The sequence below is a fragment of the Bombina bombina genome, chromosome 12, assembly GCF_027579735.1.
Source record: "Bombina bombina isolate aBomBom1 chromosome 12, aBomBom1.pri, whole genome shotgun sequence".
NCBI classification, from domain to species: Eukaryota; Metazoa; Chordata; class Amphibia; order Anura; family Bombinatoridae; genus Bombina; species Bombina bombina.
The window spans coordinates 120,018,858-120,035,078 of NC_069510.1; the positions used below are offsets into that span (position 1 = coordinate 120,018,858).

General features: G+C 42.1%; 1 protein-coding gene across 1 annotated transcript; it reads right to left on the minus strand.

The window, feature by feature from the left end:
- Nucleotides 1-2,338: 2,338 nt before the first annotated feature.
- Nucleotides 2,339-3,628, minus strand: LOC128643044 (arfaptin-1-like). Its single transcript, XM_053695970.1, is given in 1 exon segment — nt 2,339-3,628. A coding segment is annotated over 1 exon segment (1,029 nt). The 5' UTR covers nt 3,623-3,628; the 3' UTR covers nt 2,339-2,593.
- Nucleotides 3,629-16,221: the final 12,593 nt, after the last annotated feature.

Below are 16,221 nucleotides of genomic sequence, written 5' to 3' on the forward strand. Positions count from 1 at the left end.
ACTCCTATCACCATGCTTGACTGTAGGCAAGACACACTTGTCTTTGTACTCCTCACCTGGTTGCCGCCACACACGCTTGACACCATCTGAACCAAATAAGTTTATCTTGGTCTCATCGGACCACAGGACATGGTTCCAGTAATCCATGTCCTTACTCTGCTTGTCTTCAGCAAACTGCAGGCTTTCTTGTGCATCATCTTTAGAAGAGGCTTCCTTCTGGGACGATAGCCATGCAGATCAATTTTATGCAGTGTGCGGCGTATGGTCTGAGCACTGACAGGCTGACCCCCAGCCCCTTCAACCTCTGCAGCAATGCTGGCAGCACTCATACGTCTTTTTCCCAAAGACAACCTCTGGATATGACTAGGGATGGGCAAATATGTTTATATTCGAATTCGAATGTTAGAACGAATGTTATTATAGAAATTTTATTTACATAATAGAATATTGATAAGAACGAATATTTTTAAAAATTTGATTTTTGAATGTTATTTACAGTTTTCAAAATGTCACATTCAAATTCAAATGTCACTTTGGAATTCGAATATTACATTTATAAAACACAATTGTAGACTAGAAACACTATTTCGAATTTGAATGTCACATTCAAATCGAAAATCACATTTGAATCGAATATCACATTCAAATTTGAATATTACATTTATAAAACACAGTATTAGACTAGAAATACTATTTCAAATTCGAATATCACATTCAAATCGAATATCACATTTATTAAACACAGTTGTAAACTAGAAATACTATTTCGAATTCGAATGTCACATTCAAATCGAATATCGCATTTATTAAACACAGTTGTAAACTAGAAATACTATTTCGAATTCGAATGTCACATTCAAATTCGAATGTCACATTCAAATTTGAATATTACATTTAAAAAACACAGTATTAGACTAGAAATACTATTTCAAATTCGAATGTCACATTCAAATTCGAATATTACATTTAAAACACAGTATTAGACTAGAAATACTATTTCAAATTTCGAATGTGACATTCGAATGTAGCATTCGAATTCGAATATTACATTTATTAAACACAGTTGTAGACTAGAAATACTATTTCGAATTTGAATGTCACATTCAAATGCGAATATTACATTTCGAAATTGAATGAATACATAGCTAAACATTCTATTATTCTAACAAATATTTTCGAATTTTATTGAAAAATGCGAAAACGAAAATTCAAAAATAGATTATTAGAATGTTATATAAACATTCGAAATTCGAACAAACAAATGTATAAAAATTTGTTTTATATTTTGAATTTTTAGAAACATTCGCCCATCCCTAGATATGACGCTGAGCACGTGCACTCAACTTCTTTGGTTGACCATGGCGAGGCCTATTCTGAGTAAAACCGGTCTTGTAAAACCGCTGTATGGTCTTGCCCACCGTGCTGCGGCTCAGTTTCAGGGTCTTGACAATCTTCTTATAGCCTAGGCATCTTTATGTAGAGCAACAATACTTTTTTTCAGATCCTCAGAGAGTTCTTTGCCATTAGGTGCCATGATGAACTTCCAGTGACCAGTATGAGAGAGTGTGAGAGCGATAACACCAGATTTAACACACCTGCTCCCCATTCACACCTGAGACCTTGTAAGATTAATGAGTCACATGACACCGGGGAGGGAAAATGGCAATTTGAGCCCATTTGGACATTTCCACTTAGGGGTGTACTCACTTTTGTTGCCAACGGTTTAGACATTAATCGCTATGTGTTGAGTTATTTTGAGGGGACAGCAAATTTACACTGTTATACAGACTGTACACTCACTACTTTACATTGTAGCAAAGTGCAATATCTTCAGTGTTGTCACATGAAAAGATATAATAAAATATTTAGACAAATGTGAGGGGTGTACTCACTTTTGTGAGATACTGTGTGTGTGTATCTATCTATCTATCTATCTATCTATCTATCTATCTATCTATCTATCTATCTATCTATATATATAATTCTGCTTTGTGAAGAACATTGGAATGTGAAATATTTACAGTAAATACATAGTTAAAACCTTTATTAAATATGAATATTGCACACATATGCATTTCTTTGAGCCCTTATAACTTTTGTGAGCAATATTTTTTTAAAATAATTGTTTATTAGACAATGTTAATATGAGTGTAACTGTACTTTGTAATGTATTTTTTATGTGTTTTGTGCAACCTTTTTGTTTTTGCGAAACAGTTAACCACAGCTCTGAAGTCACAGTAATAATTCTAGTGTAAATTGCGTTTACTTTTTTTTTTTTTTTTTTTTTTTTTTTAGGCCAGAAACTATTTTAATTATATATATTTTGTTTTTGTTTTCAGTGCAAAACTATATTTGATTTTTTTTTAAACTACAGAAATAGACTGACACCCTTTACAGAAAAAAATTGTTTGGTAAATACAGAAATGATGTTTTGATACATTAAAGCATTGTTTAGCAGTTTACAACGTGATTGTTAATGTATTATAAAGAAAATGAAACTGGTCTGCACATAAATCATGAAAGTTTGCTTATTCCCAGCCCCCTCTTCTCATCAGATTTATTGACCCTGGTCAGACAAAGACTTGTGCTTTGATTACTGCTCTTCCAGCCAGGATGGGGCATCAACCCCCGGAGTTTTCAATTTAACGTGGAACTGTTTCAACGTCTGTTCAAGCTGCTTCTGGTTCCCGGCAAAATAGCCAGCAATAGCATTGTGGAATAGGACTAGTTGATTATGCAGAACTTTTACCTTATTTTCTTCCAGGAACTTCAGTTTGATAGAAACATCATTTCGCATTTTGTCATACTTCTCCTTGTGTGTTTGGAAAAGTTGCTGTGACTGTTCAATCTTAGGCATTGTTGTGGCATCACGTGGTCCCAAATTTAGCTCCTCCAAGTCTGTGCGGTATGCATCATATTCAATTCTTGCTGTTTCTTAATGCTTCACTGTAACCAGTGTATCTTCAATTGTTTTGTTAACTAATGTGTTTACACTAGAGATGAAAAAGTTGATGGCCCCAAGAAGAGTTTCTCCATTCTTGGCCAGAAGCTTCTGAGTATCTGCATTGTACCCAAATTCCTCATGTAGCTCTAAAGACTTCAAGCTGAGGTCTGCAAAAGCATCTCCCATCTGCCTCTGGGTCTGCACCATCTGATAGAGCTGTGAAGAGAGCGTCTGTGCCAACTTCAGTACATTTTCATACTTCTTTTTGTTATCTCGAAGAATTTCTATTTGAGCTTCAAGCTCCAGGTCGACTGTTCTGGAGCCACGACCTAACTTTTCCGAGATGATCTGGCGGGTGCACTTGTATGTATTTAAACTCCATCTTCTTACAAGTTCAAACTTTTCAATAGCTGTGCTTCTTGGGTCTTCTGCCAGAACAATGGGTCCACTTTTCTGCTGTGTCCTCTCTCGTTCTGCTTGAAAAGAGCCAGCTTCAATGATTCCTTCTTTATTGCCATCAAAGCCATGAGAGGTGATCTGGGTTTCTGAAAGGCCAAGTCCAGCTTGTATTGACCGCTTTAAGTCCGAATTATAACTGTGCTCTATTGTATCATCAACTGCTCCATTGCTGGTCACGGCTATTTCAGCTGCTGTGCTTCTTGGGGAGTCTTCAGACATTGTGAGTTCATCTACTAATATCCACTAAACAGAAGGTAGACCAGATGGATAGGAGATCCCTAATAGAGCAACCTGTTGCTTCAGTATCACCAATCAGATCATAGTGTATTTTACAAATCTCCAAATTGCGTTTACTTTTAACTCAGTGGTAAGCTAGACAAGCGAAACCCCCCGAAATAAACTCCTTATTGTGAGCTAGCAAACATTTGCGCTCCCCTCGTAATCTGGCCCTTATTGTGTGTGCAGACCTTTTGTACTGTGGCACTTAATTACTGATATATACTGTGCATATATAAACATTTATTGCGTGTACAGACCTTTTGTAATGTGGCTCTTAATTACTGATATATACTGTACATATATAAACATTTATTGTGTGTGCAGACCTTTTGTAATATGGCACTCAATTACTGATATATACTGTACATATATTAAAATTTATTGTGTGTGCAGACCTTTTGTAATGTGGCACTTAATTACTGATATATACTGTGCATATATAAACATTTTAGTGTGCAGACCATTTGTAATGTGCACTTAATTACTGGTATATACTGTGCATATAAACATTTATTGTGTGCGCAGACCTTTTGTAATGATGCACTTAAAGGGACAGTCAACACCTGAATTTTTGTTGTTTTAAAATATAGATAATCCCTTAATTACCCATTCCCCAGTTTTGCACAACGAACACAGCTATAATAATACACGTTTTACCTCTGTGATTGCCTCATATCTATGCCTCTGTAGACTGCCCCCTTTTTTTGTTTCTTTTGACAGACTTGCATTTTAGCCAATCAGTGCTCACTCCTCTGTAAATTCACTTGCATGAGCTCAATATTATCTATATGACACACATGAACTAACACCCGCTAGTGGTGAAAAACTGTTAAAATGCATTTAGATTAGAGGCGGCTTTCAAGGTCTAAGAAATTAGCATATGAACCTCCTAGGTTTAGCTTTCAACTAAGAATACCAAGAGAACAAAGCAAATTAGTGATAAAAGTAAATTGGAAAGTTGTTTAAAATTACATGCCCTATTTGAATCATGAAAGTTTTTTAACTTGACTGTCCCTTTAATTACTGATATATAAACATTTATTGTGTGTGCAGAGCTTTTGTAATGTGGCACTAAATTACTGATATATACTGTGCATATATAAATATTTATTGTGTGTGCAGACCTTTTGTAATGCTGCACTTAGTTACTGATATAAACTGTGCATATATAAACATTTATTGTGTGTGCAAACCTGTTGTAATGCTGCACTTAATTACTGATATATACTGTGCATGTATAAACATTTATTGTGTGTGCAGATCTTATGTAATGTAGCACTTAATTACTGATATATACTGTGCATATATAAATATTTATTGTGTGTGCAGACCTTTTGTAATGCTGCACTTAATTACTGATATATACTGTGCATATATAAACATTTATTGTGTGTGCAGACCTTATGTAATGCAGCACTTAATTACTGATATATACTGTACATATATAAACATTTATTGTGTGTGCAGACCTTATGTAATGCAGCACTTAATTACTGATATATACTGTACATATATAAACATTTATTGTGTGTGCAGACCTTATGTAATGCAGCACTTAATTACTGATATATACTGTACATATATAAACATTTATTGTGTGTGCAGATCTTATGTAATGCAGCACTTAATTACTGATATATACTGTGCATGTATAAACATTTATTGTGTGTGCAGATCTTATGTAATGTAGCACTTAATTACTGATATATACTGTGCATATATAAATATTTATTGTGTGTGCAGACCTTTTGTAATGCTGCACTTAATTACTGATATATACTGTGCATATATAAACATTTATTGTGTGTGCAGACCTTATGTAGTGTGGCACTTAATTACTGATATATACTGTGCATATATAAACATTTATTGTGTGTGCAGACCTTATGTAATGCTGCACTTAATTACTGATATATACTGTGCATGTATAAACATTTATTGTGTGTGCAGACCTTATGTAATGCAGCACTTAATTACTGATATATACTGTGCATATATAAACATTTATTGTGTGTGCATACCTTATGTAATGCAGCACTTAATTACTGATATATACTGTGCATATATAAACATTTATTGCGTGTGCAGACCTTTTGTAATGCTGCACATAGTTACTGATATACACTGTGCATATATAAACATTTATTGTGTGTGCAGACCTTTTGTAATGCTGCACATAGTTACTGATATACACTGTGCATATATAAACATTTATTGCGTGTGCAGACCTTATGTAATGCTGCACTTAATTACTGATATATACTGTGCATATATAAACATTTATTGTGTGTGCAGACCTTATGTAATGCTGCACTTAATTACTGATATATACTGTGCATGTATAAACATTTATTGTGTGTGCAGACCTTATGTAATGCAGCACTTAATTACTGATATATACTGTGCATATATAAACATTTATTGTGTGTGCATACCTTATGTAATGCAGCACTTAATTACTGATATATACTGTGCATATATAAACATTTATTTTGTGTGCAGACCTTTTGTAATGCTGCACATAGTTACTGATATACACTGTGCATATATAAACATTTATTGTGTGTGCAGACCTTTTGTAATGCTGCACATAGTTACTGATATACACTGTGCATATATAAACATTTATTGCGTGTGCAGACCTTATGTAATGCTGCACTTAATTACTGATATATACTGTGTATCTATAAAACATATTTTGTGTATACAAATCTTTTGCAATGCAGTAATTATTTGCTAATATATACTGTACATCTTTACATAAGTTTAATGATCCGTTAATGTATTACTGGGATTCTGTTCTATTTCTAAGACACACAGGAATACGACACATTGCAGTTGCCCTCCGCTCCATCACATTGTGCTGAAGAATGTTGTGATCCTAACATACTTTATGCAACAAACTAAAGGTAATAGGCGACCACCAGGCCATCTGGTCATCCTGCTAAGCAACAGATGGTGGCAGTAGATCCCATCAGCTGATCTCCGGTTTATGGACGAGCTATACATAGCCAAACTGACTGAGGATCTGCAAGCAGGCTAGGCAGCGATACTTTGTGCCTGCAGGCTTACCAACCCATCATTTATTAAAGGGTTATGAATTTCAGTATGGACAAAATACCTATAATATCATGAATCAGAATTATCTGAAGCTTATGACCAGAAGTCATGTTTTTGTGCTGCAGGATTCATTGAGGATTTATGTTTCACTGACATAAGAGATTCTGTCAGCAGAGGTGATCATGGGCTGTAATGATTATAATCTATTCCAGTGGTTGAAAAATGTGTTTTAAATTTAGGAGCAGCTCAGAATACTGAGGGGGCAGCAACAGAATGGTCCAGATTCATAGAAGCTTGTGAGATAGAGGGGCCTCACTAGAAAGACACAACAAACTTCATTAAAGGGACACTGAACCCAAATATTTTCTTTTGTGATTCAGATAGAGCATGCAATTTTAAGCAACTATCTAATTTACTCTTATTATGAATGTTTCTTTATTCTCTTGCTATCTTTATTTGAAAAAGAAGGCATCTAAGCTAAGGAGTCAGACAGTTCTTGGTTCAGACCCTGGACAGCACTTGTTTATTGGTGGGTGAATTTATCCACCAATCAGCAAGAACAACCCAGGTTGTTCACCAAAAATGGGCTGGCTTCTAAACTTACATTCATGCTTTTCAAATAAAGATACCAAGAGAATGAAGAAAATTTGATAACAGGAATAAATTAGAAAGTTGCTTAAAATTGCTGCTCTATATGAATCACGAAAGAAAAAATTTGGCTTCAGTGTCCCTTTAAGCATAGCTGCACCTGGCTTTAATAGCTTATTGTTAGTGAACGTTCCTGCCAGTGACATCTATAGTTGTGGTAAGGGACAGATACTTGAGAACAATTAAAATAATTACAACCTAACAACTTAAAAACAGTAAATGTGTAGAATATCTGTCATGTCACAGAATAGTAGTCTCATCGCACAGAACCCGAGGCACCTGGGAAACCTCAGAGACAGAACCTGGGAAACCTCACAGACAGAACCTGGGAAACCTCAGAGAGAGAACCTGGCAAACCTTAGAGAGAGAATCTAGGAAACCTCACAAACAGAACCTGGGAAACCTCACAGACAGAACCTGGGAAACCTTAGAGAGAGAATCTAGGAAACCTCACAGACAGAACCTGGGAAACCTCAGAGAGAGAACCTGGGAAACCTTAGAGAGAGAATCTAGGAAACCTCACAGACAGAACCTGGGAAAACTCACAGACAGAACCTGGGAAACCTCAGAGAGAGAACCTGGGAAACCTTAGAGAGAGAATCTAGGAAACCTCACAGACAGAACCTGGGAAACCTCACAGACAGAACCTGGAAAACCTCACAGACAGAACCTGGGAAACCTCACAGACAGAACCTGGGAAACCTCACAGACAGAACCTGGGAAACCTCACAGACAGAACCTGGGAAACCTCTCAGACAGAACCTGGGAAACCTCACAGACAGAACCTGAGACACCTCACAGACAGAACCTGGGACACCTCACAGACAGAACCTGGGGCACCTCACAGACAGAACCTGGGAAACCTCACAGACAGAACCTGGGAAACCTCACAGACAGAACCTGGGAAACCTCGCAGACAGAACCTGGGAAACTTCAGAGAGAGAACCTAGGAAACCTCACAGACAGAACCTGGGAAACCTCAGAGAGAGAACCTAGGAAACCTCACAGACAGAACCTGGGAAACCTCAGAGAGAGAGAACCTAGGAAAGCTCACAGACAGAACCTGGGAAACCTCACAGACAGAACCTGGGAAACCTCACAGACAGAACCTGGGAAACCTCACAGACAGAACCTGGGAAACTTCAGAGAGAGAACCTAGGAAACCTCACAGACAGAACCTGGGAAACTTCAGAGAGAGAACCTGGGAAACTTCAGAGAGAGAACCTAGGAAACCTCATAGACAGAACCTGGGAAACCTCAGAGAGAGAACCTGGGAAATCTCACAGACAGAACCTGGGAAACTTCAGAGAGAGAACCTGGGACACCTCACAGACAGAACCTGGGACACCTCACAGACAGAACCTGGGACACCTCACAGACAGAACCTGGGACACCTCACAGACAGAACCTGGGAAACCTCACAGACAGAACCTGGGAAACCTCACAGACAGAACCTGGGAAACCTCACAGACAGAACCTGGGAAACCTCAGAGAGAGAACCTAGGAAACCTCACAGACAGAACCTGGGAAACCTCAGAGAGAGAACCTAGGAAACCTCACAGACAGAACCTGGGAAACCTCACAGACAGAACCTGGGACACCTCACAGACAGAACCTGGGACACCTCACAGACAGAACCTGGGACACCTCACAGACAGAACCTGGGAAAACTCACAGACAGAACCTGGGAAACCTCACAGATAGAACCTGGGAAACCTCACAGACAGAACCTGGGAAACCTCACAGACAGAACCTGGGAAACTTCAGAGAGAGAACCTAGGAAACCTCACAGACAGAACCTGGGAAACCTCAGAGAGAGAACCTGGGAAACCTCACAGACAGAACCTGGGAAACTTCAGAAAGAGAACCTAGGAAACCTCACAGACAGAACCTGGGAAACCTCACAGACAGATACCGGAGCAACATTACACAGATTGTGCAAGCAACGAGAGGAGCTCTTCTAATTACCCATCGGAATAAAGTTTTTTCATCTGAACCCATCGGCAACCAAGAATCCATTTGACGGCATTTATTTAACCGCATAAAGAAAATCCAACGGAATTCCATCTATATCTTTGAAACTGTAGCTGACGGATCGGTCACTGACCGACAGGAATAAGAAGACCTAAAGATACAGAACGGCTCATCTAAGCCGCATACGAATCCACACTTGGCGGCTTACACCAAACCGCACCCAACACTAACCTGGGAGGGACACCATCAGGTACCATCTACTCGCCAGCAATTAGATTGGTCACTGACCGGCAAAAGAAAAGGATACATAGCGGCCACCGGAACCGCACTGTATCTACTTCAAGGTGAGACCCAATAAAGAAAACCACGGAGGAACACCAACATATACCCAAATAAAAGGAACACACAGTGGCATATATTTAACCGCACACACAGAAGAGAGCTTATAGCTGTTACATCGGGTCACGGAGGAACACCAACATATACCCAAATAAAAAGAACATACAGCAGCATATATTTAACCGCACACACAGAAGAGACCTTACAGCTGTTACACCGGGTCAGGTAAATTGTAGCGGCATATATTTAACCGCACCATCTTGTATGCTATAAGCCTGGCAAAATACTATCTTGCATTTATAAACCAGGTCAAATACCTCACCGGTTTCAAGCAACATAGTGATATCATACAGATACACTATAAGGTACTGTTTTTAACATATCATCCTCTAGTGTGATAAACACGCTCTGTCCATTAGTTTGACAAACTGGAATAACAGAGTCCTATTTAGAAGAAATAAGCACACGTCTAAACTGTATTTATACATTTTAATGCATTTTTAGAAATTGTGTAACTATTTTAATTTGACTTATATGTAAACATTTTTATACTATCTGTATACAATATTATCCGACACCGGTGTCAAGTAAAATTCATGTCACTACATTAATAGTAATTTTATGTCTTTTTATACTGTATTATACTTAATAAAATTGTAAATAATATAACAACTCAGTTTTGTGGTCACCTTTACTATAATGAGTATTTTTAAGAATAGAATATCTATATAGAAACACTACTCTAGAAATTAGAATAACTTTGGAAATAGAATTTATATACAGGTAATAGCGACACTCACTAATATACCACATTAAGTCCGCATTAAGGCTATAGGACCAGCAAATATATTAGAGAATCGAACATATAAATAATCACATATTGGGAATAGCATTTATTTGCGCCACCTACTCCAGCAACTGTAAAATTTAAACCTCACAGATAGAACCTGGGAAACCTCACAGACAGAACCTGGGACACCTCACAGACAGAACCTGGGACACCTCACAGACAGAACCTGGGAAACCTCACAGACAGAACGCGGGAAACCTCACAGACAGAACTCGGGAAACCTCACAGACAGAACCCGGGAAACCTCACAGAGAAAACCCGGGAAACCTCACAGACATAACCTGGGACACCTCACAGACAGAACATAGGACACCTCACAGACAGAACCTGGGAAACCTCACAGACAGAACCCGGGAAACCTCACAGACAGAACCTGGGAAACCTCACAGACAGAACCTGAGAAACCTCACAGACAGAACCCGGGAAACCTCACAGACAGAACCTGGGAAACCTCTGAGATAGAACCTGGGAAACCTCAGAGAGAGAACCTGGGAAACTTCACAGACAGAACCTGGGAAACCTCAGAGAACCTGGGAAACCTCAGAGAGAGAACCTAGGAAACCTCACAGACAGAACTGGGGAAACCTCAGAGAGAGAACCGGGGAAACCTCAGAGGGAGAACCTGGGAAACCTCAGAGAGAGAACCTAGGAAACCTCACAGATAGAACTTGGGAAACCTCACAGATAGAACCTGGAAAACCTCACAGATAGAACCTGGGACACCTCACAGACAGAACCTGGGACACCTCGCAGACAGAACCTGGGAAACCTCACAGACAGAACCTGGGACACCTCACAGACAGAACCTGGGACACCTCACAGACAGAACCTGAGAAACCTCACAGACAGAACCCGGGAAACCTCACAGACAGAACCTGGGAAACCTCACAGACAGAACCTGAGAAACCTCACAGACAGAACCCGGGAAACCTCACAGACAGAACCTGGGAAACCTCTGAGATAGAACCTGGGAAACCTCAGAGAGAGAACCTGGGAAACTTCACAGACAGAACCTGGGAAACCTCAGAGAACCTGGGAAACCTCAGAGAGAGAACCTAGGAAACCTCACAGACAGAACCGGGGAAACCTCAGAGAGAGAACCGGGGAAACCTCAGAGGGAGAACCTGGGAAACCTCAGAGAGAGAACCTAGGAAACCTCACAGATAGAACTTGGGAAACCTCACAGATAGAACCTGGAAAACCTCACAGATAGAACCTGGGACACCTCACAGACAGAACCTGGGACACCTCGCAGACAGAACCTGGGAAACCTCACAGACAGAACCTGGGACACCTCACAGACAGAACCTGGGACACCTCACAGACAGAACCTGGGACACCTCACAGACAGAACCTGGGACACCTCGCAGACAGAACCTGGGAAACCTCACAGACAGAACCCGGGAAACCTCACAGAGAAAACCTGGGAAACCTCACAGACAGAACCTGGGAAACCTCACAGATAGAACCTGGGAAACCTCACAGATAGAACCTGGGAAACCTCACAGACAGAACCTGGAAACCTCACAGACAGAACTTGGGAAACCTCACAGACAGAAGTGTGATAAACACTCCTCTAGTGTGATAAGACAGAACCTGGGAAACCTCACAGACAGAACGCGGGAAACCTCACAGACAGAACTCGGGAAACCTCACAGACAGAACCCGGGAAACCTCACAGAGAAAACCCGGGAAACCTCACAGACATAACCTGGGACACCTCACAGACAGAACCTAGGACACCTCACAGACAGAACCTGGGAAACCTCACAGACAGAACCCGGGAAACCTCACAGACAGAACCTGGGAAACCTCACAGACAGAACTTGGGAAACCTCACAGACAGAAGTGTGATAAACACTCCTCTAGTGTGATAAGACAGAACCTGGGAAACCTCACAGACAGAACGCGGGAAACCTCACAGACAGAACTCGGGAAACCTCACAGACAGAACCTGGGACACCTCACAGACATAACCTGGGACACCTCACAGACAGAACCTGGGACACCTCGCAGACAGAACCTGGGAAACCTCACAGACAGAACCCGGGAAACCTCACAGAGAAAACCTGGGAAACCTCACAGACAGAACCTGGGAAACCTCACAGATAGAACCTGGGAAACCTCACAGATAGAACCTGGGAAACCTCACAGACAGAACCTGGAAACCTCACAGACAGAACTTGGGAAACCTCACAGACAGAAGTGTGATAAACACTCCTCTAGTGTGATAAGACAGAACCTGGGAAACCTCACAGACAGAACGCGGGAAACCTCACAGACAGAACTCGGGAAACCTCACAGACAGAACCCGGGAAACCTCACAGAGAAAACCCGGGAAACCTCACAGACATAACCTGGGACACCTCACAGACAGAACCTAGGACACCTCACAGACAGAACCTGGGAAACCTCACAGACAGAACCCGGGAAACCTCACAGACAGAACCTGGGAAACCTCACAGACAGAACTTGGGAAACCTCACAGACAGAAGTGTGATAAACACTCCTCTAGTGTGATAAGACAGAACCTGGGAAACCTCACAGACAGAACTTGGGAAACCTCACAGACAGAAGTGTGATAAACACTCCTCTAGTGTGATAAGACAGAACCTGGGAAACCTCACAGACAGAACGCGGGAAACCTCACAGACAGAACTCGGGAAACCTCACAGACAGAACTCGGGAAACCTCACAGAGAAAACCCGGGAAACCTCACAGACATAACCTGGGACACCTCGCAGACAGAACCTAGGACACCTCACAGACAGAACCTGGGAAACCTCACAGACAGAACCCGGGAAACCTCACAGACAGAACCTGGGAAACCTCACAGACAGAACCTGGGAAACCTCACAGACAGAACCCGGGAAACCTCACAGACAGAACTTGGGAAACCTCACAGACAGAAGTGTGATAAACACTCCTCTAGTGTGATAAGACAGAACCTGGGAAACCTCACAGACAGAACGCGGGAAACCTCACAGACAGAACTCGGGAAACCTCACAGACAGAACCCGGGAAACCTCACAGACATAACCTGGGACACCTCACAGACAGAACCTAGGACACCTCACAGACAGAACCTGGGAAACCTCACAGACAGAACCCGGGAAACCTCACAGACAGAACCCGGGAAACCTCACAGACAGAACCTGGGAAACCTCACAGACAGAACTTGGGAAACCTCACAGACAGAAGTGTGATAAACACTCCTCTAGTGTGATAAGACAGAACCTGGGAAACCTCACAGACAGAACGCGGGAAACCTCACAGACAGAACTCGGGAAACCTCACAGACAGAACCTGGGACACCTCACAGACATAACCTGGGACACCTCACAGACATAACCTGGGACACCTCACAGACAGAACCTGGGACACCTCGCAGACAGAACCTGGGAAACCTCACAGACAGAACCCGGGAAACCTCACAGAGAAAACCTGGGAAACCTCACAGACAGAACCTGGGAAACCTCACAGATAGAACCTGGGAAACCTCACAGATAGAACCTGGGAAACCTCACAGACAGAACCTGGAAACCTCACAGACAGAACTTGGGAAACCTCACAGACAGAAGTGTGATAAACACTCCTCTAGTGTGATAAGACAGAACCTGGGAAACCTCACAGACAGAACGCGGGAAACCTCACAGACAGAACTCGGGAAACCTCACAGACAGAACCCGGGAAACCTCACAGAGAAAACCCGGGAAACCTCACAGACATAACCTGGGATACCTCACAGACAGAACCTAGGACACCTCACAGACAGAACCTGGGAAACCTCACAGACAGAACCCGGGAAACCTCACAGACAGAACCTGGGAAACCTCACAGACAGAACTTGGGAAACCTCACAGACAGAAGTGTGATAAACACTCCTCTAGTGTGATAAGACAGAACCTGGGAAACCTCACAGACAGAACGCGGGAAACCTCACAGACAGAACTCGGGAAACCTCACAGACAGAACCCGGTAAACCTCACAGAGAAAACCCGGGAAACCTCACAGACATAACCTGGGACACCTCACAGACAGAACCTGGGAAACCTCACAGACAGAACCCGGGAAACCTCACAGACAGAACCTGGGAAACCTCACAGACAGAACTTGGGAAACCTCACAGACAGAAGTGTGATAAACACTCCTCTAGTGTGATAAGACAGAACCTGGGAAACCTCACAGACAGAACGCGGGAAACCTCACAGACAGAACGCGGGAAACCTCACAGACAGAACTCGGGAAACCTCACAGACAGAACCCGGGAAACCTCACAGAGAAAACCCGGGAAACCTCACAGACATAACCTGGGACACCTCGCAGACAGAACCTAGGACACCTCACAGACAGAACCTGGGAAACCTCACAGACAGAACCCGGGAAACCTCACAGACAGAACCTGGGAAACCTCACAGACAGAACCTGGGAAACCTCACAGACAGAACCCGGGAAACCTCACAGACAGAACCTGGGAAACCTCTGAGATAGAACCTGGGAAACCTCAGAGAGAGAACCTGGGAAACCTCACAGACAGAACCTGGGAAACCTCAGAGAACCTGGGAAACCTCAGAGAGAGAACCTAGGAAACCTCACAGACAGAACCTGGGAAACCTCAGAGAGAGAACCGGGGAAACCTCAGAGGGAGAACCTGGGAAACCTCAGAGAGAGAACCTAGGAAACCTCACAGATAGAACTTGGGAAACCTCACAGATAGAACCTGGAAAACCTCACAGATAGAACCTGGGAAACCTCACAGACATAACCTGGGACACCTCACAGACAGAACCTGGGACACCTCGCAGACAGAACCTGGGAAACCTCACAGACAGAACCTGGGACACCTCACAGACATAACCTGGGACACCTCACAGACAGAACCTGGGACACCTCGCAGACAGAACCTGGGAAACCTCACAGACAGAACCCGGGAAACCTCACAGAGAAAACCTGGGAAACCTCACAGACAGAACCTGGGAAACCTCACAGATAGAACCTGGGAAACCTCACAGACAGAACCTGGAAACCTCACAGACAGAACTTGGGAAACCTCACAGACAGAACCTGGGAAACCTCACAGACAGAACCTGGGAAACCTCACAGACAGAACCTGGGAAACCTCACAGAGAGAACCTGGGAAACCTCACAGAGAGAACCTGGGAAACCTCACAGAGAGAACCTGGGAAACCTCACAGATAGAACCTGGGAAACCTCACAGAGAGAACCTGGGAAACCTCACAGACAGAACCTGGGAAACCTCACAGACAGAACCTGGGACACCTCACAGACAGAACTTGGGAAACCTCACAGACAGAACCTGGGACACCTCACACACAGAACCTGGGAAACCTCACAGAGAGAACCTGGGAAACCTCACAGACAGAACCTGGGAAACCTCATAGACAGAACCTGGGAAACCTCACAGAGAGGTGATTGTAGGAAGATTGCAGGGCTGTACCTAATAATGTGGCCGCACAGTGTATATGAATATAAGCATATACATATGTATTTATAGTAATAACAGTCTTTTTCAGTGCCCTTTTGTTTTAACACACCACATCCAATCACTTTAAGAACTGACCTTCAACTACTGTGGACGCTTTGGGGTAGATTTCTCCAGCAGCGGATGCTGCTTTCTACCCCCGAAGTTTCAGGTCTACCTGAAACT